The sequence below is a fragment of the Mustela lutreola genome, chromosome 14 (genome assembly GCF_030435805.1).
Source record: "Mustela lutreola isolate mMusLut2 chromosome 14, mMusLut2.pri, whole genome shotgun sequence".
Taxonomy (NCBI): Eukaryota; Metazoa; Chordata; class Mammalia; order Carnivora; family Mustelidae; genus Mustela; species Mustela lutreola.
The window spans coordinates 55,229,768-55,256,448 of record NC_081303.1 but is presented as its reverse complement, the minus strand read 5'-3'; the positions used below and the strand labels follow the sequence as shown (position 1 = coordinate 55,256,448).

The window sequence follows — 26,681 nt, the reverse complement described above, 5'->3', positions numbered from 1 at the left end:
CCGGGATCCTCGCCAGTCGGGGGCGGGGCCAAAGGAGAGGGGCGGGGCTCGTTCCCCCGGAGCCTAACCTGGAGGAGTCCCCGGCGGCCGTGGAGTTGGAGCAGTTAAGCGCCCGTGGGCTGTAGCATCTTCTTGTCGTCTCTCTTGAAGCGCAGGGCTTCTCCCGGTGGCGCTGTGGGTTCGGAGGGTCGGCCGCCAAGCGCAGGTGAGGAAACTGCGGGAGGCCGGCTGGGGCCCTTTGTGCGGTCTGGGCAGAGCCGGGGACGCGCAGGGTTTGGCTGGTCCTCCATGTCCGTCATCCAGCATCCCAGAGGCTGAGGCCGGGGCCAACGCTTGGCAAAACCCTCGTTCTCCCCCGCCCTGCCTCTGAGTCCTGCCGTTGCTGGAGAGCGGACCCAGCATCTCTGCGGGCACAACCTCGGTTGGCCCGGCTGGGACGCTTCCGAGGGTGGGCCCTTCCCAAACCCGGGAGCGCTCCGTCTTGTGCTTCCATAGCGTTCCACAGGCCAGCGTCCGGAGGGCCTGCTTTAGCTTTACTCCTCCTCTTCCTCCTCCTCCTCCCGCGGCTTCTGCGCGGAGAGGCGTTGCCCGGAATGTGGGGCTTGGAAAGAGGGATCTTTGTGGGAAGACAGAAGGCGAATTTATCCTCCAGGGAATGCCAAGAGGAGAAATTCTGTAGTTCGTGGGGATGATGGACAAGCGTAAGGGGATGCGATGCCTCAAAGAAAAGGAGGTTGAAAAACGTCGTGTTTTATTCTAAAAGCATTTGTAATGTTTCTGAGATGAAATGAGTTAACCCAAAAATGCCTGTTTTCGCTAAACCGTGAAATTGCCCTCATTCAGCAGGCTTTCGCAGAATACTGGTCTTAAGATTAAAATCTTCAGGAGTACGTTTATTTATGCATCCCTCCTTAAAGCTCTGAATTCCAAGAGAGGCCTTTGGATTCCAGAGAAAAATACTTTAGCAGACAAAACTGATTCCTTGCTCCTCAAACAGGTGACCTGTACCTCGGAGTTAGCGAGCACTGTGTTCCGGACTCTGTGAAGCCACAAAATAAGCATGACAAATATTACTGAGAGAAACAACAGGACAGTTTGTATATTAGAACAAGCATGGCTATGGGGCGGCTGCCTGGCTCAGTCGGTAAAGCATGCAACTCTTGATTTCTGAATTGTAGGTTTCAGCCCCACATTGGACGAAGAGATTACTTTAAAAAGAAAAAAAAAGCATGGCTGTATTATGGAGTAGAAATGAAAGTTTGCATCAGGTGTTTGATTTTTTATTTATTTATATATACTGTCTTGAAGTTTCAAAATAAAAAGAGGAGACTGGTTGGGGGGCATGGATTTCTGTTCATTATCTGTTCCCTTAAATATACTAAATAGAAAAGTTTGTGAGGCACAAGAATCTAGCTTTGTGGGGCGCCTGGGTGGCTCAGTGGGTTAAAGCCTCTGCCTTCAGCTCAGGTCATGATCCCAGGGTCCTGGGATTGAGCCCCGCATCGGGCTCTCTGCTCTGCAGCGAAGCCTGCTTCCCTTCCTCTCTCTCTCTCTGCCTGCCTCTCTGCCTGCTTGTGACCTCTGTCTGTCAAATAAATTTAAAAAAAACAAAAAAAAAAAAATCTTAAAAAAAAAAAAAAAGAATCTAGCTTTGTTTCCTTAATAAACCATTCCTAGAATGAGTGTCACTGGAGCCCAAAGCTGTTTGTGATCATTTGTGGTATATTTTAACCTATAGTACTACTGTGAACTTGAAAGTGCTTTCTGTGCGGAATAAGTACTCCTAACTAACATTTGAAACCCAGCTCAATATAGTGCCTGTTGTAGAAAGACCAAACTGAAAATTTAGCCCTTGACATAACCTAGAAGTAACCCTCCAGAAAGGAGGGTGAAAATTTCTTCAGTTGTGTTAACATTTAATCCCAACTTCATGTGAAAATCCAGATTTCTAGGTCTTTGAGAAAAATGAGAAGATTAGGTAACAAAAGGTCCCTACTACATAGCAACCAGTTGGCTGAAAGTGTGTGGCTTCAGGATGGCATGCTGTCAAGTTTGCCACAGTTCCTCACCACTTTTTATTGCATTATTTGACTTGATCAGCTCAGGTACACTACCAGTCTGAATGATGTATTTATTTTATTTGTGGCCCCAGTTTTTGCAGTATGGCTTCTTTTAAATTTTCTTGCACACTCATAGATGTGTATCAACTTTGACTTCATTTAGAAAGGATTAAGCTGCAAAACCTGTTTGACCTCTTGGGATAAAAGCATTTTCCAAATAACAAATGATCAAGAGACTTTGGAAAGATACTCAGATGTGTACATTCAAGAAAAACAGGAACCCAAGAAGAGAGTTAGTACTCTTAAAATAAGATAACTATAAATGTTCTAATGAACACAAAGCAGAAAGAAGTGCTATTACATATTGTGTATTAATTACTGGCATTCACTGGTTTTTGCATTCAATATTAAGAGAGAAGTGGGCACACAAAAATGGCCACAACCAATTTCACATCGTGGCCATACCTTTAAAAATTCTGTCATCTATTTAATTCTTCCTAAATTTTCCCTAAACTTTACTGAAGTTTAAAACAACTTTAGCTCTATTAAAGTCTTTGGAGTATTGTGCTTTAAGAGCACTGGATAGGACAGGCCGACCCAAAGAATTAACTATCTTTTTTTGTAGTTGCTGTTAATCTGGATTTACAACACTTGATTATTCAGGAGTGGATTAATTGATCTGGCCTCATTCACTGCCCAAACTGCCTTCTAAATCACTGACAGTGGAGCTTGAGCTTTGAAGAGGGAGATGATGGGAGTTGGGAAAAGGGGAAATTAAGGTCCTGTATATGTCTGTGTGTATCTCAAGTTGCTTTCTAAAGATAAATATAAAAATACAGGGTTAAGGGGAGCCTGGGTGGCTCAGTCGTTTGGGTGACTACCTTCAGCTCGGGTCATGATCCTGAGGTCCTGGGATTGAGCCCCGCATCAGGCTCCCTGCTCAGTGGGAAACTTGCTTCTCCCTCTCCCACTCCCGTTTGTGTTTCCTCTTTCACTGTCTCCCTCTGTCAATTAAATATATAAAATATTTTAAAAAAAAGTACAGGGTTAAATATCAGTTGAATCTCTATTTATTTATATAACTTCCCAGGTATATTTTAATACAGTCAATTTTTAGTTTTCATTATTTTAATTGATTTAATGACAGATTTTTGAGATAGAATTCCTATGTCATGAAATTTGCTATTTTAAAGTATGCCCTGCAGTAACTTTTAGTACATTCATAGACTTGTGTTGATGTAGGCAGACTGGGTCCATGGATCTAGAAGGAGTCCTACAGGACCAGCCAAGAGGGTCTTTGGCTTTAAAAAAGGATAGAAATCAAACACCACCTGAGAGGAAGTGAGAGTAGAGTTTATTGAAGATATATGGAGAGGACAGATAGAGACATAGTATCTGAGAGACTTCAAAAGGAAAGGAGAGTTAGTCTCCTTTTGCTTGGAGTGTGGGGTTTTTATTGAGGATTGCGATCTGGTGTGCATGTCTTCTTAAGCATCCAGAAACTGATCAAAACAAGGACGAGGACTCAGGTGTCCTCCTTAAGTCACTTACGTCAGAAGGCTTGGTGTCAGGGTATCTACAGTCTGGTCTGCAAAATGTACATGACAAGCTTACCCTGTCACTCCTATCAAAACTGAAATAAGACACCACCTAACAATCACTAGGATGGCTACAATGAAAATGACAATAGTAAGTGTTAGGTAAGGATCTAGAGAGATTAGAACCCTCATACATTGCTAGTGGTAATGTAAAATGATGGATCGATCATATGGTAACTTTATATTTGACCTTTTGAAGAACTACCAGACTGTTCTCCAAAGTGGTAAGGGGTTTCTTTTTGGGGGTGGTAAAGATGTTCTGAAATTAGACAGCCGTGATGGTTACACTGAGATAGGGAAACTGAAGGGACTCCATGAAAGACTGCTTTTTTGTTCCTTTTCTGGCTTCTAATCTTGCCAGGACCTGTACCTCGACATTACACATGATTTCTTTGGAGTACTCCAGCACAATTGATAGGAGTGACAGGGCACAACCCCTCAGGGTCGATAATTCATTGGAATGACTCACATAACTTACTAAAAGCAGTACCCTTATGATTATGGTTTTAATATAAAGGATATGACTTAGGAACAGCCAAAGTCAAATGTAGTCCAAAGTCTAGAGGCAGGAGAAGGAATACCCTTCGTGTGGAATCCTGGCAGTTCATACTCCCAGGACATCAATTCGTTAACCAATTAGGAAGTGCTACTGAACTTTGATGTTCAGAGTTTGTATAAGGGGTTTTATTACGAGGCATGATTATGATTGGTTGACTTTGTGGTTGGGCCCTAACACCCCTCCTGGGAGTTTGACCTGGCCCAAAATTCCAAACAACTCTTTAATCAAATGATGAGTCTTTCAGGTGACCAGCCCCCATCCTGGATCCCAGCTTGAATCACCATATTAGCATAACAAAGACTCCTATCACTCTGCAAATTCCAAGGATTTTTGAAGCCCTGCCAAGAAACCGGCACAAAAACTAGATACTCTTTTATTATACCACTGTCTTATCACCCAGCCACTTTTAAAGTTAATTTATATATTAGCACTGAGGGACGAGGAGAGTAGCTTAGAACTGCTGCCATTCTGCTTTTCATATTTCACTTTACAAATTTGAATTTGGTAAATTTGCACAAACAAGTAAAGGGGCCATTCATGTGATCTGTCCCACTGTTTTAAGTTGCATCCTGGAAAGAATAGTCACAGAAGCATGTGAATAGCTGAGAATTTTTTTCCTGCAAAAATGCTGAAAGGGTAGGTCTTAGTGGTTGTCATTAACATATGCAAGGGTAAGAAAGATTCCTTTGATGAGGTACTGAGTAAGTAACTACATTTCTTACAACAGAGATTACAAGGCATAGTTGATAGAATTTTAATCAGTTATGATGCTCTCAACCATGCTCTCAAAATTTATAAAAGGCTTAAACAATAATTAGGATACATTTGTGATACATTATGAAATTTGTAACTGAGGCACTGCCAGGTAGCTCAGTGATACCAGAGATCCAGATTCTTTTCTAAATTTTTTTTCAGTTCTACCATCCTTATAAATTAGTGTGTTTTCTTAAACTGACTTTCCCATTGCCTCTAGTCTACATGAGTGTCTGAAGGTAGAAAGGGAGCTTTCCTTTTTGAGAGCCTAAGCCCACTTTGAAGAGTAAAGAAAACCTCAGAAGTGTTCTCTGTAGACTTAATCATGTCACAGTAGCCAGTTGTATGCCCTTACCTGTACGTGTCACATGGCCAAACACATTCATCCCTTAGGACTGGAGAAATGGCTAGCCTCCCCTGAAGGAGTTTATTGCCTGGGAAAAGGGGGAGGGAAGGAATGGATGTTGCATACACTACCAAAACTGTGTACACAATTATTCTGAGAGGAAAGGTAGAAAGATCTTTTTAGCCTCAGCGACCACAGCTGCCCTCCCTACCCCATTGATTCGCTTTCTAAGGCCTCCAGACCTCAAGCCGAGCTGCCTAGTCTCTGAAGCAAGGAACTAGACCTCAAAAATGTAACCTAATTGTTGCTTCTGGTTATCATGCTACCACTTAATGAGTTTAAAAAATACTCTTTAAGTTAAAAGGTTGTGTAACAGGGGCACCTGGGTGGTTCAGTCCATTAGGCATCAGGCTTCAGCTCAGACTCTGATCTCTGAGTTCTGAGATCCAGCCCTGAGCAGCAGGCTCCCACTCAGTGGGGAGACTTCCTCTTCCTCTGTCCCTCTGCCCCTCTCCCCTGTGAGTGCAAGGGGGTGGGGAGGGCGCTAGTTCTCTTTCTCTCTCAAATACATAAATAAATAAATGACTCTTTCTTAAAAATCAAAAGTTTTGTAGCAGATTTCAAAAAGCATAGATAAATGTTTTCAGAAATAAAAATGTCTTTCTTTTTATAATTTTACTGTTCTTTCTAGCTATAATAACATTTTGCTTTTTTGCTTTTTATAGGTTTCCTAAAAGAAAAATGGAGGAATCAGTCAACCAAATGCAACCACTGAATGAGAAACAGATAACCAATTCTGAAGATGGATATGTATGGCAAGTTACTGATATGAATCGACTACACCGGTTCTTATGTTTTGGTTCTGAAGGTGGGACTTACTATATCAAAGAACAGAAGTTGGGCCTTGAAAATGCTGAAGCTTTAATTAGACTGATTGAAGATGGAAGAGGATGTGAAGTGATCCAGGAGATAAAGTCATTTAGTCAAGAAGGCAGAACCGCAAAGCAAGAGCCTATGCTCTTTGCACTTGCCATTTGTTCTCAGTGTTCCGACATAAGCACAAAACAAGCAGCATTTAAAGCTGTTTCTGAAGTTTGTCGCATTCCTACACATCTCTTTACTTTTATCCAGTTCAAGAAAGATCTGAAGGAAAGCATGAAATGTGGCATGTGGGGTCGTGCCCTCCGGAAGGCTATAGCAGACTGGTACAATGAAAAGGGGGGCATGGCCCTTGCTCTGGCAGTTACAAAGTATAAACAAAGAAATGGCTGGTCTCACAAAGATCTGTTAAGACTGTCACATCTTAAACCTTCCAGTGAAGGTAAGTAAGTATAAGATTTTTGGGTCGTGGGAGGTTGCAGATACCTGGTAAACAACAAATTTTTATTTGACATAAGATAATTGTGTAATATCTTCTAGAAATAGCCATTCAGTCTCAAAACACATTGGTTGACTAATTCAGATGCATAATGCCAACCTGGAATTAAAACCCTACCACAGACAATCCAGAAATTACTATTCAAGAATCAAATGACAGATTTACAGATTTAATATTCTAAATCTCAAAATGTCACTGTGCTAACTAGAATGTTTACCCAAGTAAATATGGCTTATGAAAGCAGTATGGACATGGTTAAAATTGTAGTAAGCAATGGTTAAAGTTGTAGTAAGCAAAACAGCTCCTAGCCAGTAGGTGGCAGATAGATAGACAGGCTACAGTGTTGTAGTCCCTTACGATTTTTTTCCCTCCCTGTCTTCCTAGGATATATGTTCCATGGAACCTAAAGGCTACCTGAAATAGTGCTGAACTTAACAATTCAGGATGTTAATTGTCTCCAAGCAGTCAGCCAGGCCAGGGAACATGGTAACTTGGGGCAGTTTTTCTGTGTCTGCGGGAAGATTTCTGAGAAGTTAGTTGGATGTATGATAATTACTCAGTCCCTCTTAGAAGGGAAATAAGAAAAAAAATTTGGGCAAGAATAATTGTAAAGTATGAACTTCCACAGCATTTCTAAAATTTGCTCTTTTTTAATACCAGAAGTGAAACTTGAAAAGACAGCTCCTCATTAATTTCTAATTTATCCATTTTATTATGAATGGACTTTTTAAAATGAAATTTAAACAGTGAATTATTGCAAATATTTATATAAACCCATTTGTATTTTGTTTTTTTATTAGAAATTATATGTTTGTTTTAAAATAACTGGATAATACATAAAAATATAATGCAGAAAGTAGGAGTCCTGCCCTTCAAAAGAAATCACTGTATGTGTTGTGTATTACTCCTAAACATACACTGTGTTGGTTTTTTTTTTTTAAGATTTTATTTGATAGAGACACAGGGAGAAAGGGAGTACAAGCAGAGGGAATGGGAGAGGGAGAAGCAGGCTCCCCACTGATCAGGGAGCCCAATGCAGGGCTTGATCCCAGGACGCTGGGATCATGACCTGAGCCAAAGGCAGATGCTTAACAACTGAGCAACCCAGGTGCCCCCATATACTGTTTTATTCACCATTGTATAAATATACTATAATTTATTTAGCTAGTCTCTTACTGATGACAGTAAAATAGTTTCTGCTTTCTTAATCTATTACAAAAATACTACAGTGAAAAAACTTGCATAATGTAAATATTTATATAATGGGTAAACCCACAAACAGTATTTAGAATTGGCCGGTTTCCCCGCATTAAACAATGACCGTTACGAGTGGTTTTTTTTTTTTTAAATCTCTGCCAATAGGATAGGTGAGAAATTATCTTACTGAATTTGTGGGCAAAAGTTCATCTTCTCATATACTGCTGATTATTTTTAATTTTTTTGTGGTGTATATTATATCTTTGTCCTTTTTTCCATTGAGTTGCTATTCTTAATATTGATTGTCACCATTCATTCATTCAGCAAATATTTATTGAGCACCAAATGGATGGGCACTGTTCTAAGAACCCGGGACACATAGGAATTTATAGCTTCATATTATATAGATCTCATGCACGTTCTCCCTTTTTTTCTTTTGTCTTTCATTTTTTTTGATGGGGGTTTCTGGCATATTGAAGTTTGGAATTCTAATGCAATGAAACTTGCCTGTTTTTCTTCATAGATTTTTGTTTTATGTTAGGTGTTAGAATGGCCTTTGCCAACCTAAGGTCATAAAAATATTTACCTGTAGTTTTTTCCCTAACATATTCATGCTTTTAATTTTTTTTATTTTTAACCAACTGAGCCACCCAGGCGCCCTTTTATTTATTTTTTTTTTTTTAATTTTTAAATCTTTAATTCAGTATAAGAAGAATGTAGGGATCCAGCTTTGTCTACTGAGATACCACATGGTTGTGTGTACCTAAGTGCTAGTTCTAGTTGGAAAAACTAGTTTCTGAATTTGTGCAAATAGTTCTGGGTTTTGAATTCTTGGTCTATGAAATGAATTAGTAGATGTTCCCTAAACTTACTCCCACAGACAGTATTGCTTAATTCTAAATTTTTTTGAAAGAAAAACTCCTATTTAACATCTTTTAATAATATCAAGTATGTTCAGGCATAAGAGATTCCTAGGCTTCTCAACATGAAAAGAATTCAGAAAAAACTCTAAGCTTCCAGAAATGTAATAATTTTTTTAGAGATTTTACTTTTTTGACAGAGGGAGACATAGCAAGAGAGGGAACACAAGCAGGGTAAGTGGAAGAGAAAGAAGCAGGCTTCCCGCTGAGCAGGGAGCTCAATGCGATGCAGGACCCTGGGATCATGACCCTGGCATCATGACGGGAGCCTAAGGCAGACACTTAACTGAGCCACCCAGGCACCCCCAAATAAGTAATATTATTTTAATACCTTAACTGAAACATGTATTTGAAACAGATAAAACACGTCAAAATGTAACTTAATTAATCAGGTATTTATTTTATACTTACTGTGTAGCCAACATAGAACTTAAGTAGAATAAAAATAATAATAAGCCTGCCTTTAAGGAAGCTATATTTTATTTGGGAAAGACAAAATAGAAGACATGCTCAAATATGAAATATTTAGTAATTTAAAACAGTATAAGATTTTGTACTAAAATTTGGATGTCTACAAGAGTTACAGTACTTTAGAAGTCCCTACATACTAGTATTGACTTTTCATCAAATTATCCAGAATCCAAAGATAACACATAGGCTCAGTCTGCCTTAAAGATGGATTTTATTGGCCTGCACAATATTTTAGGGGAAAAAAATGAATTCTTTGCTAAAGTCATTTTTAAAAAATCAGAAGACATCAAATAAAAATACTTACTCTGGCTTCTTTTGAAAGTACTTTTTTTGGCACCACTAAGTCAAAACTTCACTAAAACATTAGTAGGTACTCTAGTTCGTTCTATCATCTTAACCATTCTCTATTATATGACCTGTTCCATTTATTTATTTTACCAGCATTTAGCCCATAGACCTTTTTAAGTTTGATAACTCAAAAACTTCTTCCCCATTTAACAGAATTGAAAACTAAGGCCTACATTGGTCACATAGCCATTTATGGGCAAAGTGTGGCTATAACCTCATCCTCAGTGCCGTCCTCAGTGCCCCAATCCCAAGCTCTTACAGTTACTAAAAGGAATTACAAAAGAAATGAACACCTTATTTTCCTTTTTTAATTTGACCTGTAATACTTTCTCATTTATTTAAAAAAATATTTAAATTACTTACCTAACTGTCCACTTCCACTTATCTCTGCTACTTGTAAATGCATATTTACTTAGTAGCAGAAGGGGACAAGTGAATAGGAGATTATTTGAGACAGATCTGTACTTTGTGAATCGTTCTGAGATTGTGGACCTAAGAGATAGGTATTGTCTACCAAAGTTCCTAAAGCTGGTGTCTCAAAAAGGAAAAAAAGCTCTATAACAAAATGACTTAGAATATAGGAGGTTTTTCTCCAGAGCCTCATATTAATACAGTTGTGATGGAATAAGCAAAATCGTTTGACTCCCATCGGCTTAAGTGTGTTTGTTATATCACAGAAGGCAGCCTCCCAGTGTAAAGAGCTTAGCTCCTCTGTATCTAGTTATTTCATTCTCGGTAAACATGTTCTGTTTTTCACCTAGAAATTCTCATGCCATTTCAATTCTTTATTTTCTTAAAGGACTTGCTATTGTGACCAAATACATTACAAAGGGCTGGAAAGAAGTCCATGAATTGTATAAAGAAAAAGCACTTTCTGTGGAGACTGAAAAATTATTAAAGTATCTGGAGGCTGTAGAAAAAGTTAAACGCACAAAAGATGAACTGGAAGTCATTCATCTAATAGAAGAGCATAGATTAGTTAGGGAACATCTTCTAACAAATCATTTAAAGTCTAAAGAGGTAAGTAAAGTATATTATAGCTTGTGATTAAACAAGTAATTTGTGGCATATATTTGTGCATATATTAAAATTTATGATGTGATACGTATAAAAGTAATTTATAAAATGTAATTTATAAGATGGGTAACAGTATATCCACTTTTTTAACAAAAAATGTAAAATATATCTTGGGCGCCTGGGTGGCACAGTCGGTTAAGCGACTGCCTTCAGCTGAGGTCATGATCCCGTAGTTGTGGGATCGAGCTCTACATCGGGCTCCCTGCTCAGCGGAGAGCCTGCTTCTCCTTCTCTCTTTGCCTACTTATACTCTCTGTGTCAAATAAATAAAACCTTTTAAAAAAAAAAATGTAAAATGTGTCTTGAAAATAGTATTTATGTAAAAAAACTTAATACAATGCCCAGGTGTAGTTGGCATTCTGGTAAGTGTTATATCTGCTTCATAAAGGCTGGTTAATTTGCCTGCTAATTAAAAATAAACAAATAAAATTCTTCTGTATAGTTCCTTCTTAAAATAGACTTTACTTTCTTACTCTAGTAAAGAGAAGTTAATTTGATAAGCCTTTGACCAGTGTGCAAATCTTTTTATTTAGGAAATACTTGGAACCCCAAAAGAAAGGCTTAAAGGATATGTTAGTAATATTGATACCATGGTTATACTGATTCATGTGCCCTTAATCTTTTATATTTCTCCCTGTGTCACTTCAATAGGTATGGAAGGCTTTGTTACAAGAAATGCCTCTTACTGCATTACTAAGAAATCTAGGAAAGATGACTGCTAATTCAGTGCTTGAACCAGGAAATTCAGAAGTAGCTTTAGTATGTGAAAAACTGTGTAATGAAAAACTGTTAAAAAAGGTAAGCACTTGGGCACCGAGGTAACTCGATTGATCGAGCTTCTGCCTTTGGCTCGGGTCATGATCCAGGGGTCCTCAGATTCCCCTGCTCAGAGGGGAGCCTGCTTCTCCCTTCCCTCTGCCCCTACCCCCTGCTGTTAAACACACAGACACACATGCTCCCTCTCTCTCAAATAAATAAATAAAATCTTAAAAAAGAAAAGAAAAAGGTAAACCTTACCTTTGTTAGCTACTACTAATTGAAAAACTCAACTTCTAAATTTTGGAAACATAGCCAGTGCAGTTTCAGGTGTTCTGAGATTTTTATCATACCAGATTTTATTTAACTCTGAAATCGAAGATAGTAAGTCCTTGTTTTTATTTTTTCCTTAGCTACGGTAACAAAACCTAAGACACATAATGACTATCTTTCATTTGAATTTTGCATTTACTTTCTGTCTCTGTCTTGTTTTTAGGCTCGTATACATCCATTTCATGTTTTAATTGCATCAGAAACTTATAAAACAGGTCATGGTCTCAGAGGAAAACTAAAGTGGCACCCTATTGAGGAAATTTTGAAAGCTCTAGATGCCGCTTTTTACAAAACATTTAAGGTAATGGTTTGATTTCTGTTTTATAACAAATGATCCAGTTGGGACTTGATATATTTTATAAAAACCCATTTTAAAGATGATACTAATAGGTTAACCATTTTTATTAGATACTCATTTATTTTTCCACAGTTTGTGTAAATGTGGATATATAATTAACATTGGAAGTTTATGAATACAGATTTTCTCCTTTGGACAATATCCAGTCATCTTATAAAATCATTTTGTTAAGTTTTAAAATACCAAATTTAAGATTTTTTTATTCCTGTAGAGTCCTTTGACTTGGTCCTCTGTCATTCTGTTAATGAACAGTGGATCTCTGTCTTCGTGAGAAGTGAATTTTTTTTTTTTTTAAGACTGAAAATCCTACATCAGAGCTATAAGTTAAAGTTTTTGATTTTAAAATTTTCTTCTTACTCCGCAAAATAGTAGTAACTAAATTCATCAAATGAAAGGGATTATACAAATGAGATTTATCTTCAATATACAAAAATCAGTCAATGTAATATGTCACATTAATAGAATGAAAGGACAGTTACACAGTCTTAGTGCAGTAAAAGTATTTAATAAAATTCAGTACCATATTATGATTTTTAAAAAAAGTAAACTAGGAATAGAAGTGAACTTCCTCAGCATGATAAAGGCCATATATAAAAAACCCACAGCTATTATTATACTCAAAGGTGAAAGGCTGAAATCTTTTCCCCTGAGATCTAGAACAAGACAAAAATAACAACTTTTCCACTTCAATTCTACAGAGTCCTGGAAGTTCTAGCAGTTAGGCAAGAAAAATAAATAAAAGATACCAGATTAGAAAGGAAGAAAAATTATCTCTGTTCTCAGATGACATGATCTTATAAGGAGAAAAGCCTACAGAATCCACAGAGAGCTTAGAGCCAACAAAAAAATTCAGCCAAGTTGCAGGATATAAAACTAACGGGCAAAAATCATTAGTATTTCTGTACACTAGCGATGAACAATCCAAAGGCCTTAGCCTTAAGAAAACATTTTTTGTTTAGCCTTAAGAAAACATTTCCATTTACATTAATATAAAAAAAACAAAAACAAAATAAGACTTAGGAATAAACTGTGAAGGTACAAGATTTGTAAACTAAAAGCTATAAAAAACATTGCTGCAAGAAGTATAAGAAGACTTAAATGGAAAACATTAAATGGGAAACATAAGACTTGTTAAGATGACAGTACTACCCAAAGCAATCTACACATTAAGTGCAGTGCCTATAGCATGTTTTGCAGAAATAGAAAAACCTACTGTAAAATTTATGTGGACTTTGAAGAGACACCCTCCCCACCCACCCCCCACCGCTGCCCGATAACACAGCTAATCTTGAAAAAGAACGAGGTTGGCAGATTCACACTTCCAAACTTAGTACAAAGGTACAGTGATCACAACCATGTGGTACTGGCATAAAAGCAAATATATAAACCAGTGGAAGAGAATGCAGAGGCTAGAAATGAACTCTCACATGTGTGATCAATTGGTTTTTGACAAGAGTGTCAAAACTGTCCAATGCAGGAAAAGTTAGTCTTCAAAAAATGGTGCTAGGGAAACTGGATAACCACATGCAAAAGAACAAAGTTGCCCCTTTAAATTACACCACATACAAAAATTAAAGTGGCTCAGTGACCTATATTTAAGAGCTGAAACTATGAAACTCTTAGAAAAAAACATAGAACAAAAGTTTCATGACATTAGATTTGGCAGATTTGGCACATATGACACCAGAGCACAGGCAATAAAAGGAAAAGTAAATGAATTGGACTTCATCAAAATTTAATAAACCTTTTGTGCATCAAAGGACTCATCAAGAGAGTGAAAAGATAACCTATAGAGTAGGAGAAAATATTTGTAGATCATATGTTTGATAACTTTTTAATGTTTAGAATATAAAGAAGTGCTACAATTCCACAATAAAAATTTTTAAAAACCCAATTCAAGAATGGGTAAAGTACTTGAATAAGACATTTCTCCAAAGAAGATAGCCAGATGGCCAATTAGCAGGTGAAAAAATGTTCAACATCATTAGTCATTAGGGAAATGCAAATCATTGGTTCTTATCAAAAAAGCAGAAATAACAAGGCTTTGGGAGGATAGGAGAAACTGCAACCCTGGTACATTGCTGATAAGAGTGTAAACTGGTATAGGCCTATGGAAAACAGTTTGGTTGTTCCTCAGAAAATTAAACATACCATTACCATGCCATCCAGCATTTCCGCCACCTATGTATATACCCAAAGTAATTGAAAACAGAATCAAATGTACCTATAGGTGAGTGTTCATAAGAACACTCTTCACAATAGCTAAAAGGTAGAAACAACCCAAGTGTTCATCAGGAGATGAATGGATAAACAAAATACAATATATACATACAGGGGAGTATTCAGTCTTTACAGCCTATTACAAAGAAATGCATTTTGAAACATGCTACAACGTGAACCTTGAAAATATTTTGCTAAGTGAAATAAGCCAGACGCTATAGGACAGGTATTATATGATCCCATTTATATGAGGTATCTGGAATGGGCAAATTCATAAAAAAAAAAGTAAAACACATTACAAGGGGCTAAAGATGGATAGGAATAGAGAGTTACCAATGGGTATAAAGTTTCTGTTTGGGTTGATGAAAAGGTTCTGGAAATAGATAGTGGTGGTTACATACCATTGTAAATGTACTTCATGCCTGGAATTGTACCCTTAAAAATGATTTAAAAGCAATTTTATGTTATTTATGTTTTACCACAAAAAACTTTGCTAAAAATTCTCAGTTTACTTTCTGAGGAATGATTTCTAAAAAAAAAAAAAAAAAAAAACAGGAATATAGTAACTTCTTTAAATAAAATTACTAAGTAGGCTATCTTATTTTGTTTTACCCTCTAGTAAAAACTTAAGCATTTTCAAGTACTTGTCAATTAGTTGGTAAATCAAAAACCAGGTCTCTCAAGTGAAAGATGAGTAAATACGATTTTTAGAAATCTAATTGTGATTTCTGTGACTGCTTTTAATGATCATTTTGATTTTTTTTTTTTAGACAGTGGAGCCAACTGGAAAGCGTTTCTTACTGGCTATTGACGTCAGTGCTTCTATGAACCAGAGAGTTTTGGGTAGTGTCCTCAATGCTAGCACAGTTGCTGCGACGATGTGCATGGTAAGAACACCTAAGACAACTTCAAATTTTTGCCACCCTAAGAAACATTTAATGTGGGGCAAAACTATAAAGTTAGATATGATCAAGGATTACGTTTTCACCTGTTTTTGTCATTTTGCTATATAAGGAGAGTTTTAAGCCTGGGTAGCTCTGTTAAGTACTCAATTCTTGATTTTGGTTCAGGTAACTATCTCAGGGTTGAGAGATTGAGCCTGCCTTGGGGTCCACACTAGGCATAGAGCCTGCTTAAGATTGTCTCTTTTCCTCTCCTTCCCCACTCATGTGCATGCTCTTTCTCTCTCTGACAAAAAAAGAAAGAAAGGAAGGAAGAGGGGCGCCTGGGTGGCTCAGTGGGTTAAAGCCTCTGCCTTCGGCTCGGGTTGTGGTCTCAGGGTCTTAGGATCAAGCCCCGAGTTGGGCTCTCTGCTCGGCAGGGAGCCTGCTTCCTCCTCTCTCTCTGCCTGCTTCTCTGCCTACTTGTGATCTCCCTCTGTCAAATAAATTAACAAAATCTTTTAAAAAGAAAGAAAAAGCAAAGTTTTAAGTATATTGTAAGTATATTTATAAAGCATGTTTAAAGAATAACAAATTTTTAATTTTACCGAATATTAAATATTAATGTATTATTGAAAAAGTAGATAATGCTTTGAGAACTTATTAATAAATACAGAAGTTAAAAGATCAGGAACTAATAATAATAGTCAGACTTTGGTTCTAGTCTGTCACTTCTCTTCTGTGACTTTATTAAAATGAGAAGCACATATGCACATATTACAAGAGCCATTTGCTTTGTAATAATTTCTGAAAGTACTTTGAAAGCTATACTGTTACTATGTAGTTCCAAAACAAAAATAAGTTTAGAAATAAAATAAATATCTTTTAAAGATTTTATTTATTTGAGGGGCGCCTGGGTGGTTCAGTGGGTTAAAGGCTTTGCCTTTGGCTCAGATCATGGTCTCAGGGTCCTGGGATTGAGCCCCACATTGGGCTCTCTGCTCCGAGGAGAGCCTGTTTCCTCCTCTCTCTCTGCCTGCCTCTCTGCCTACTTGTGTTCTCTATCTGTCAAATAAATAAATAAAATCTTAAAAAAGAAAAAAAGATTTTATTTATTTGAGAGAGAGAAAGAGCATATGAGGGAGAAGCAGACTTCCCACTGAGCAGGGAGCCCGATCAGGGCTCCAACCCAGGATTCCCGGATCATGGCCTGAGCCAAAGGCAGATGCTTAACTAATTGAGCCACCCAGGAACTCCCAAATTAAATATCTTCTAAAGATGAAGTTTTATGAACTTCAAGATACTGTATTTATTTCACTCATATGCTGAAAATTACCACTTGAATTTTTCAGGTTGTCACACGAACAGAAAAAGAGTGTTATGTAGTTGCTTTTTCAGATGAAATGGTACCATGTCCAGTGACTACGGATATGACATTACAACAGGTTTTAATGACCATGAATCAGGTAAGGAACTGTTTTATTAAGTTTACTTAATGTGTTGTATAATAATCTTATATTGATGTTATGTCTGATATTAATGTTTATGAGAATAAATAGTTTTATCTCAATTTTCCCATGAGCACAAAATAATAAATATATACACATGCTTTGAGAAGGTCTATGTTTTAGCCATAAGCAAAATGATAATGTAAAAAAAATTTTTAAGTATTATTTCAAATATCTGAGTATGGAAACTAGGACACTTATTACGAATCGTGTTTTTGTTCTGAGTTAGATCCCAGCAGGTGGAACTGATTGCTCTCTTCCAATGATCTGGGCTCAAAAGACAAACACAGCTGCTGATGTCTTCATTATCTTCACTGATAATGAGACTTTTGCTGGAAGTGTCCATCCTGCTGTTGCTCTCAGAGAGTATCGAAAGGTAAAATTCTAATATTATTTCTCACCCCAAATAAGAATCCGTACTAAAATATACACTATTTTTCCAAAAAATACTTAAGATCGTTCTGTACCTTTGTATGGGGATACAAAGCCAGTTCAACAGTACTTGAAATAAAAAATATTGGTTATCCATATATAATTTATTTCAGCTAGTCCCAAATTCTATACATTACTAAAATATCCTCTGCAAACTGTTTTTGGCAATAATAAAAATATTTTACCTTAACTATACATTCTTAATAATTCATTGTGCTCCTTGAAAAATTAAAGTATCATTTATGAATTTTGTTAAAGGACTACATAAAATTAAAGCAAAGGTAGAATCTGTGTTTTAAGTTTCATGGCTACTTCTGTGTTCTAATCAGTGCCTCCAATTGAGCTCTCAAATCATGGAAATGTTCTTTAGCTACAGTATCCAGTGTGGTAACCACTAGTCACATATGGCTGTCAAGCACTTGAATTGTGGCTAGTGTGATGAGAAGAACTAGAACTTGATGAAGAGTGCTATTTCTCAAATTGGGGTTTTCCTATCTGCAGCCTTAGCCTGGGCCCTTGCTAGAAATGCAAATTTCTAGACCCCATGGGAGACCTGCTGACTCAGAAACTGGAGAGTGGGATTGTGTTTTAACAAACCCTCCTGGGGATTCTAATGTATGTTTAAATGTGAGAGAAAGGGAGAGAATAGATTTGTAGTCAAGGCAGGCTGGGTTCTGAGTCCTGGGTCTTTCCCTTTTACTGACTGTAGACCTAAGCAAATTATTTAACTGATGTATGTCATAGTATTTAATAGCACTACTTACCTTTTGAGTTATTATAACAGTTATATTAGATAAGTTAAAGAGTTCATTCTGGTATCTGACATATTGTATACTCAATGATTATTGGTTTTTCTCCAAAACTCAGTTATTTTAACCCTAAGTCATAGCTGTAAAGCAAGTTCTGACATGTGACATGCATATATCATATATAACAAAACCATAGACCAAAAGTTGAGAATTGCAGGGAAATGTTTCTTTATATATACCCACACACACTGCCCCAGTATTTGATATATTGGTAAAAATATCTGATGTCCCCAAATGTCCTGACAGGTTTCATAAGTTGAAAACCTTTTGGCTGCCTAAGAATATAGTACTCTATGGCCCATAAACAGAAAAGCGGGAATTTCAGGCAGGCTGTTAACACAATTTTATTTTCTGTTCTAAAGATCAGAGTCTGACCTTGATAGATTAACAGATTTTATGGAGAGAAGAAAAAAAATTGACTTCAGAATGAAAAATTGTGATAGCCTTATAAGTGTTTTGCTTTTGCTTACATAAATTTTTTAAATATGTATTTTGATCTTTTCCTACAGAAAATGGACATTCCAGCTAAATTGATTGTTTGTGGAATGACATCAAATGGTTTTACCATTGCAGACCCAGATGATAGAGGCATGTTGGATATGTGTGGCTTTGATACTGGAGCCTTAGATGTAATTCGGAATTTCACATTAGATGTGATTTAACCATAAGCACCAGCATGATATCAGAGGTCCGTTGCCATCAGTGATCTCACTAAAAATATGTAGCTACTTCCCAGCTAATCTTAATCCAATGAAAGATGATGATAGTATAGTATGTGCATAATGGAAAATTTACCTTGCCAAAAAAGAAAAGAAAACAAAAAGATGAGCCCAAAGTTCTTTCTGTCTACTAAACTAGCTCTTGGGAAATAGCTTCAGAATACCCTATAGCTCCCTCTTTCTAACAGAGAACTCCTTGTTGATAGACACTGTAAAATAACCAGTTTTGCTATGGTGAATAATCTCATTTGTACTTAAGAGAAGTGAGAGCCAAAAGTAAGTAGTTCTATATCATGTCACTTGTTTGAAAAGTGCTTGAAGTTTTCTTAACTGCATTGGGAAAGGACAGCTATGACAATGTCCAAATACTCTGAAATGCACTGGACCATGTAACTGTGATGGAATATCAAATTCATCTGTAAATTTTTATACCAAGGGGTTTTAAAAAAATGATTAAATTATGAACACATTTTTACAAATTCCTTGGAGTTTTCTAAGATCACATAAATAGCAGCTTTCTTACTCAATGAAAAAGATACTTTAAATCTGATATTTTATTTACACTTGTAGGATTGTTACATTAACCAGAAAAAGGGTGGAAAAGCCCTGAGAAAAGACACTAAAGTTTGTGTCAGCTGAGGAAGTCTGTTTGGTTTGCTTTTTGTTTGTTTTGGTGCATTTTATTGCTGTGAGTTGGGGCATGACTTGACAGTTTGTGCTGAAATATAACAACATAGCCATGTGTAGCCACACTTTTTCTTTTTTTTCATAGTCTTAACAAACGTAAACAACAAACTGTTTTAAGCATTTAACTCCCCCACTCATAAATATGAAAAGTATGATAATTAAAATCTCAGCTGTAACCAGATTAGCTTTTTCCTTACTTTAAATATTCTAATTACCTTTAACTATTTTTTTAACCAGTTGTAAGTGGGTTTTAGATATTTCCTAATTGTAAACATGTCAGTGACATATCTCTGTCCATTATTCATTTGTGGCAAGACATTCTTTTTTGATATTTTAAAAAATAATAAAGCAAGCTAGGTCTTTCATATTTGAAAGGCAACTTTTGAGTAACATTACCACTAACCAGTCTGTAAGAAAATTTTTTTTCTATTTTACTTGTTGTGTATATTAAACTTCCTTTTCATTACACTAAAGTGCATTATTTTCTTGAGCAAATGTCCTTCTTTCTGGGGAGGTTTAACATATTGAAATCCCAATATATTTGCTCATAATTATATTATGGTTATTTAAGATAACATAAAATTTCAATTTTTTTGTATTCTTTTCCTAATAACTAATAATTTACTGAAGGATTTATAAAGCCCTTCTCATTATCATATGAAAAGTCAAACTAGTAAATGTAAATTATAACCTTCTGTGTGGTTAGGAGTCAGAGGTTTTGTTTTGAGGGCAAAAGAGGACTTGAATTTGTTTAGATACTTTATGTTTCATAAGAAATTTGGGTCTGGAAGTGACAAGAAAATGCCCCTTTCAGACTCATTAACAATGCTGGCTCTGCTATGAGCCATTCCTTCAAGGCAACTAGTAGCAATTTGTAAATGTTACGATATTTACCTGAGATTTTTTTGTCAACAAGGTAGTGTGTGGGTACCACCACCCTTGTACATTGCTTCAGACATCATTCTGTTTTTTGGCCCTCTGTCAAGCATTGGATGTAAGGTATTAGCTACTTTTGATAACATTAAAATATGTTCGGATTGAATTTAAAGTTTAAAGAGCCTAGTAAAATCGTGTAATAGTTTTTGAAGTTTCTAAGTAAACCCAAGATCTTAAAAATTATAACACAATCTTTTTATTCCTAATAGAAATGTTAATTGGAATATAGCATAAAAGTATATTTCCTTCAGTTATGTACTTCTCCTATAGTGCTTTTAGATGTTCACAAGTCAACCAGTCCATCAGAGAAGTAAGATTAGATGTGACCGTTTTGAAGATTTACATACATCTAATTAAATGGATTAGGGTAAGATTTAAAGAAGAAAAAAATCTGAAATTTAAAAGGCGATTTTTAATGTAGGTTAGGGACCCAAGGTCTAAAAGAGTATGGCTTTGGAGCACTGGATCTACCAATCTTGGGCTCTTCATTCCCATTCCAGAATTCATCTCCCCACAGAATGGGAAGACATGGACTCACAAGAGTAGGTGGTGAAATAAAATTATTCAAAACCTTTATCTTTTTAGGTATTAGGAAATAATGTATCTACATGATTGCTTTAGGAGTAGCAAAACAGATTTGTGAACATGTATGCTTTTCTGGTTCATAGTAATCCTCAATTACAATTAATATCTTAACAACCTGTGTTGCTATATATAATATAGCCCTATAGAAAAAATTTTTAAAACTTTACCTTATTATGTTGAAGTGATAAAGAAGTTTTATTTTCTGAATTTTAGGATTATTGCTACATTAATATTTAGGGAGATATTGCTTTAAAAACAATTCTAAGAAAAATAAACTTTATTTCCTAGAAAATATGTAAATATTTTCAGGATATAGTTAAAATTAGTGAAACAAAGCTAATCTTATACTCTTCCTTATTTGTTGACACTTCTTGAAAATGCAATTTATTAACAGTTAACATATTATTTAGTTTAGTCACTGTTTTATGGAAACATTAGTGAGGAAGATACTAGTGAATGGAATTTAGTATTACCCCTCTAGAACCTCTTGCTTATCTTACTTTGGGGGATTGTAGACAACCAGTTTAACCTTCAATTTTGTTATCTTTGAAATGTAACCTATCTGGATGCTGGGCTCTTAGAAGAATCAGTGATTTAATATCTGTATAAAAGTTTAAATTAGGAGGAGGACTTGCAATACAAATTAGAATTTTTTAAATTAGAAACATTGTTAATAGACGATACATGGTTCAAATGATAAAATGTTTTCAAATAACCATTCAGTAGGCTCAGTAATTAATTAAAACATTCCTATTCTGAGTGGGAAAGTATGGAAGAAAAATATTTACAGTGAAGGTGAGTATTTTTGACTAAAGTCACTATTGTGTGATCAAGAGAAAGTAACACATTCCAAGTTTTAACATCCATTTGGATATAATCTTATACTTATCTAAATGAAGAAACACTATTAATAAGCATTTGATTAACCTTTTAAAATAACAGGTAAATCTACAAATGATTATCATCGTATCAGGATTTGCCTTCATTTTTGGAAGTTTTGCAAAAAACATATAAAATTATTTTGGAAATTTAAGGTAAAATTCCTGAATAAATTGGAGGATCTGACAATTAAGTGAAAAAAAATTTAAAAGCACATCTAAACAATAATTAAAAAGAAATCATTGTGATCACTTATTGGACGTAGCCTAATTTAACCTAAAGATTATATACCCACAGATAAAAATTTCTTAAAAAGTGGTGCCCTTAGAGTAAGTTATCAAAAAGGAAAAATTCTAGACTTACATTTCATAGGTTTGGGGTGATTTGTTAAGGCAATATCCCCTCTAGAGAAATGTTCTATAGCCTCAATATAAATATGCACAAGGAAGAATTAGGGAAAAAGCTATGAATTTAGTTATATATACTGTACAGATTTTATTTAGCATTTCCCTATTATTTGCTTCCTAATCTTCCTTGTTGGAAGATTATACCTCATTTTTTTGTTTGTTCATTTTCTTAAAATTACTTTATTCTGACATTTTTGTCTTCTGTTTCTAACCTTACCTCAGTAATAAAATGAATGACAGGAAAATCACCCATATTCAAAGTTGGGATGAATCTCTTTGCACATTTCAGATCACATTTTTCAAATTAATAATAGGCAGATCTCTTGAAACAATAATTGGATTAATTTATTTTCTCCCCAATCAAATTCTATTATATACCTTTTGCATTAGATGGTTGCAAAAATGTTGTAGCCTTTAAGTAAGTTTATTCAGTCTTTGTTTGCAATTCTAGATCTACTTTGCTCTTAGAAAACTAAATAACTGAATACTCAGAATAGCATATCTCATGTTCATATTTCCATATAAGAACCACTTTCAAATCTTTCATCTACTAAGTACTTAACTGAGCTTATATATACATCATTTGTGGTGTACAAGAGCCTGTCAATAACTTGTATTCACATTTAATATTTTTTAATTGGTAAGTTTTTTGCTTTTGAAAAATTAAGAAGTTAATTTGAAAATTCTGTGGCAATATTTTTTCATGTAGAAATCTAATATAGATAAGCATATGTTTGAATAAAGTTATAATAAATAACACATTTTCCTAAACCGTGATAGTTTCAAATTATATTGGAAATTGGTAGAAATAAAAACTAGAGAAGTTGCACTGCAAAATTCTATTACTGAAACTAAGGTGATTATTTTCAATGATTATAAATTACATAAATACAATGAAAATACACAAAAGCTGTTTCTGACAGAGATTTTTCCCTTTGCTTTTTAATTTAGCACCACCATATGTCATATTAATTTTATGAACAAAAGTGATACTAAATTTTAAAATATATTTAAGACTTCTGTACTTTTAGAAGTTATCAGAAAACTGAACAAAAGAACTAGTAAGTTAGCTGTATTTCTGCTGGTTTCACTTAATGAACACTTGGATTGTTAAGAATAGTAAATAAGGTAAAGCCTTGCTATTTTATGTATCAATCCCACATATAATTGATAGAATATTGGAACTTTTGTTTAAATACAGTTTTTATTTGCAGTGTAAACTTTAGAATCCATATACACCCAAATAAAGTTTAAATTATTAAACAACTAATGAATTGTAATCAAATGTGTTTGTTGCACTGTTATTTTAAACATGGACTATATATAATGTGGTATGAGTAGATGACATTTTTGTAATGCATATGAGTTATATTTTCTTCCTTTATTGCCACCTTCTGATAATGAAGAAATTCTCCAGAGGGATGAGATACATGAAATCATCTTTTTTAAAAAGTTCTTTAGGGGAGAGGTATTACAGTACTAAACTGTCCGTTTGTTTTATATAAAGGCTTTGATATCTGTAATTTACCACTTACTGAATACTTAAATTACACAGAATAATGCCTGCATAGAATAAAATTTAAGTATGCAAGAGCCTTAAAGTGAAAAAAATGAATCTTCTGACTGCCTTAAAATATGACTAGCTCTCCACAGGCATACTAGTTACTTTCCATAGGGTCTTGTTCATTAAGTAATGCCTTAATAGCGTTAGTGTTTCTGAAGTACAGAACTCAAAGGGTCTTACAGAGCTTTCGTTTTTACATAATGGAAATTTAACTGTTAAGTTTTAAAACCTGAGAGTACATTAGTAGTTTTAAGTACCTATTAATGGGATAATCTGGGTACACTGATAACATTCTACATATATGACTGTTAGCATCAGTACTATTTTGTGGCTGTTTAAGGTTTTTTTTATTGTTTGGTATAACAAATTATCCAAGAAGCTGGACTTTGTGTAACATAATCTCCAAGGACCAAGCTGCATATTTAAACACTATGAATGAAAAACAGAGTTGTACAGTTTCAAAAACGGTTACTTTTTTGAGGAAATTTTTCAAGACAAAAAGCAAATACTTTGTTTCAAGCCTATAGGCAAGTTCACTGAAAGATGTGAATATAGTTGTAAAACATTGCAATTGTTGCAATAAAAAGTATCCAGGCCAGTCATTTGTTTAATTAGATTCACATTTTTATATTCACTTTGCCTTTCAAAGCAGGAGTATTTTATAAAATTGAAAGAAAACTTAAAATTGTCAAGCTGGTGCTTAAGGATACAAAGTTTCATTTATACAGGTTTCATTTCAAAGGAAGGAACCCTAAAAAGAGGGCTGTGGGGGGTTTCTTAGGTCTGTTGATAAACTTATTGATGCGTTGTTGAGTCTTCCATATTTTCTGTAAATAATATGCCTATACCTGACAATGTAATTTTGCTGTTTTCTGATAGAAAATTGATGAATACTAATGTATTAAATTTATTTCATGATAAAAGTTTTCACCGATACTGTGAAATGTTTCCTTTTCTCGCCTTGAAAAATACCATACTGAGGACATCATTGTAGACATGGAGTGAGGGCAGATGCACATTACGGGAACTGCTTCTGGTCAGTTGTATTATGTAGAAACCAATAGATACACCTAATAAACTCTATGCACATCAAATAATGGCTTTAACTTTTTTTTTCTCCCCCAAAGATTTTTTGAGAGAGAGGGAAAGAAGCAAGCTTCCCCCGCACTGAGCAGGGAGCCCAATGCAGGGCTTGTTCCCAGGACTCCAGGATTATGAACTGAGCCAAAGGTGGACACTTAACCAACTGAGCCACCCAGGCACCCCGGTTTTCATTTCTTTAAAGAAATAAGAATTTTAAGGTTATAATATGCCTTATAAAATCTAAGGCTATCAGTAATCTGTTATAATATTTCAATAAGATGAAATTAGTTTGATAATTAACATTAGCCTTATAATGCCTCTAACTATATCTTTAAAATACATGTGGTTGAGGACTCTTCCCAGTGATTTCTGGATTTAACCAAAATGCGCATTCTTAAAGAATTTCAACAAGTTTCTTTGGTGAAGAAATTACTCAAAGTTACCCTTGGGAAAAGTGACGTTAACACCAAAAATCAATTATGTAAACAAAAAAGTTTTAGTGCCAATGCAGACATTTCTTTTCTCTCTGAATTCCCGTAACTTCTGAAAACTAAGATCTGAGCATATAGGTAATACATAAGAGTAGAAGCAAGTTACATCAGAATATACCTACCAAAACTTTGAACATTTGGTTGATCTTATAGTTCTCTATTTAAAGATGGCAGCAGTTATATGGAGAAAGTAAGATCACAAATTACGCATTTCTTCATGGATAAAGAAAACTAGGCTTAAAAAATACTTTACAATAGGGGGTGGCAGGTGGGTCAGTTCGTTAAGTAACCCACTCTTGATTTCAGCTCAAGTCATGATCTCAGAGTCCCCTGAGGATCAAGCCCCATGTTAAGCTCCCTGCTCCATAGAGTCTGCTTCAGGAGTCTCTCCCCTGCCCCCACCTCCACTTCTCTCTGTCTTAATTTTTTTTTTAAGTTTAAAAAAATATTTAACAATAAACCTTATCAAGAAGCTGTGACTTCAAAACTATTTTCAAATGGTATTTTTTAATAATATTAGTAAACAATCTAGATCCACTTACACAAAAGACCAATTTTTTTCTCAACTGTTTTTTTTAGCTTCCCTTTTAGATATTTGGGCAATTGAAGGATAAATTGATTAATGATACAATGAGGAACGGTCAATTTTTTCATATTAGCTGGCTACAGTAAACAGTTTATTTTCTAAATCTTAACATTAAAAATTAAAAAGACTGAAAAAACAAAAAAGATAACATCACCTTTTCTTAAACTGATCACCATTCTCTTCTAGCCTTTGGTTCTGGAAAAATAGCTGCTGGGACAACTTATACCTAGTTTTGCCTTAGATTTGTATTATACTTTGTTATCAAACTGTAAGAATGGTATTACGGAGTAAATGTCTCCCCAAATTTTGTATGTTAAACCATGATTTCTAGTGTGATGGTATTTGATGATGGGGCCCCTTTAGGAAGGTCATTAGTGCTTTGAAGGTGAAGCCCTCATGATAGTTTAGTGCCTTTGCAAGAAGAGACAAGAGAGCTTGCTTTTTTCTCTCTCTCCTGCCGCACAGACACAGAAGATGACCATCTGCAAACCAAAAAGCACGCCTACACCAAAATCAAATTAGCGGGCTCCCTGATACTGGCCTTCCCAGCCTCCAGAAATTTGAGAAATATTTCTTGTCTAAACTTGCTATACCAGCCCAAGCTAAGACATGGGAAAAGAGAAGAAATGGAAATACCCCTCCCTAAAATCTTAACTAGGACATTGGAAAATCCTGATGGGTCCACAAGATAATCATATTTCTGAGCCACTGTGATTATAATAACCATTACATATTGAAAA

The 26,681-nt window shown here is 35.4% G+C and overlaps 2 protein-coding genes across 3 annotated transcripts in view; one reads left to right on the top strand and one right to left on the bottom strand.

The window, feature by feature from the left end:
- Positions 1 to 536, bottom strand: part of UCHL5 (ubiquitin C-terminal hydrolase L5) — a 44,408-nt gene extending 43,872 nt beyond the window's left edge. For both annotated transcript variants that reach the window (XM_059147113.1, XM_059147114.1), the window contains exon 1: positions 69 to 536. In XM_059147113.1, the coding sequence (XP_059003096.1) occupies positions 69 to 402 (334 nt within the window). In that variant the 5' untranslated portion in view covers positions 403 to 536. The remainder of the gene's footprint in view (positions 1 to 68) is intronic.
- Positions 69 to 24,717, top strand: RO60 (Ro60, Y RNA binding protein). The gene is made up of 9 exons (XM_059147112.1): positions 69 to 205; positions 6,042 to 6,637; positions 10,430 to 10,650; positions 11,359 to 11,505; positions 11,960 to 12,097; positions 15,145 to 15,261; positions 16,608 to 16,721; positions 16,993 to 17,139; positions 18,514 to 24,717. Exons 2-9 carry the CDS (start codon positions 6,058 to 6,060, stop codon positions 18,664 to 18,666), a joined length of 1,617 nt encoding a protein of 538 aa, XP_059003095.1. The 5' UTR covers positions 69 to 205; positions 6,042 to 6,057; the 3' UTR covers positions 18,667 to 24,717.
- Positions 24,718 to 26,681: the final 1,964 nt, after the last annotated feature.

Bases quoted from the DNA above. Each gene is read 5' to 3' on its own strand.
- RO60 (XM_059147112.1), top strand. From the start codon at position 6,058: ATGGAGGAATCAGTCAACCAAATGCAACCACTGAATGAGAAACAGATA. The intron at 10,651-11,358 runs GTAAGTAAAGTA...TCACTTCAATAG, and splicing joins ATCATTTAAAGTCTAAAGAG to GTATGGAAGGCTTTGTTACA. The intron at 11,506-11,959 runs GTAAGCACTTGG...TCTTGTTTTTAG, and splicing joins ATGAAAAACTGTTAAAAAAG to GCTCGTATACATCCATTTCA.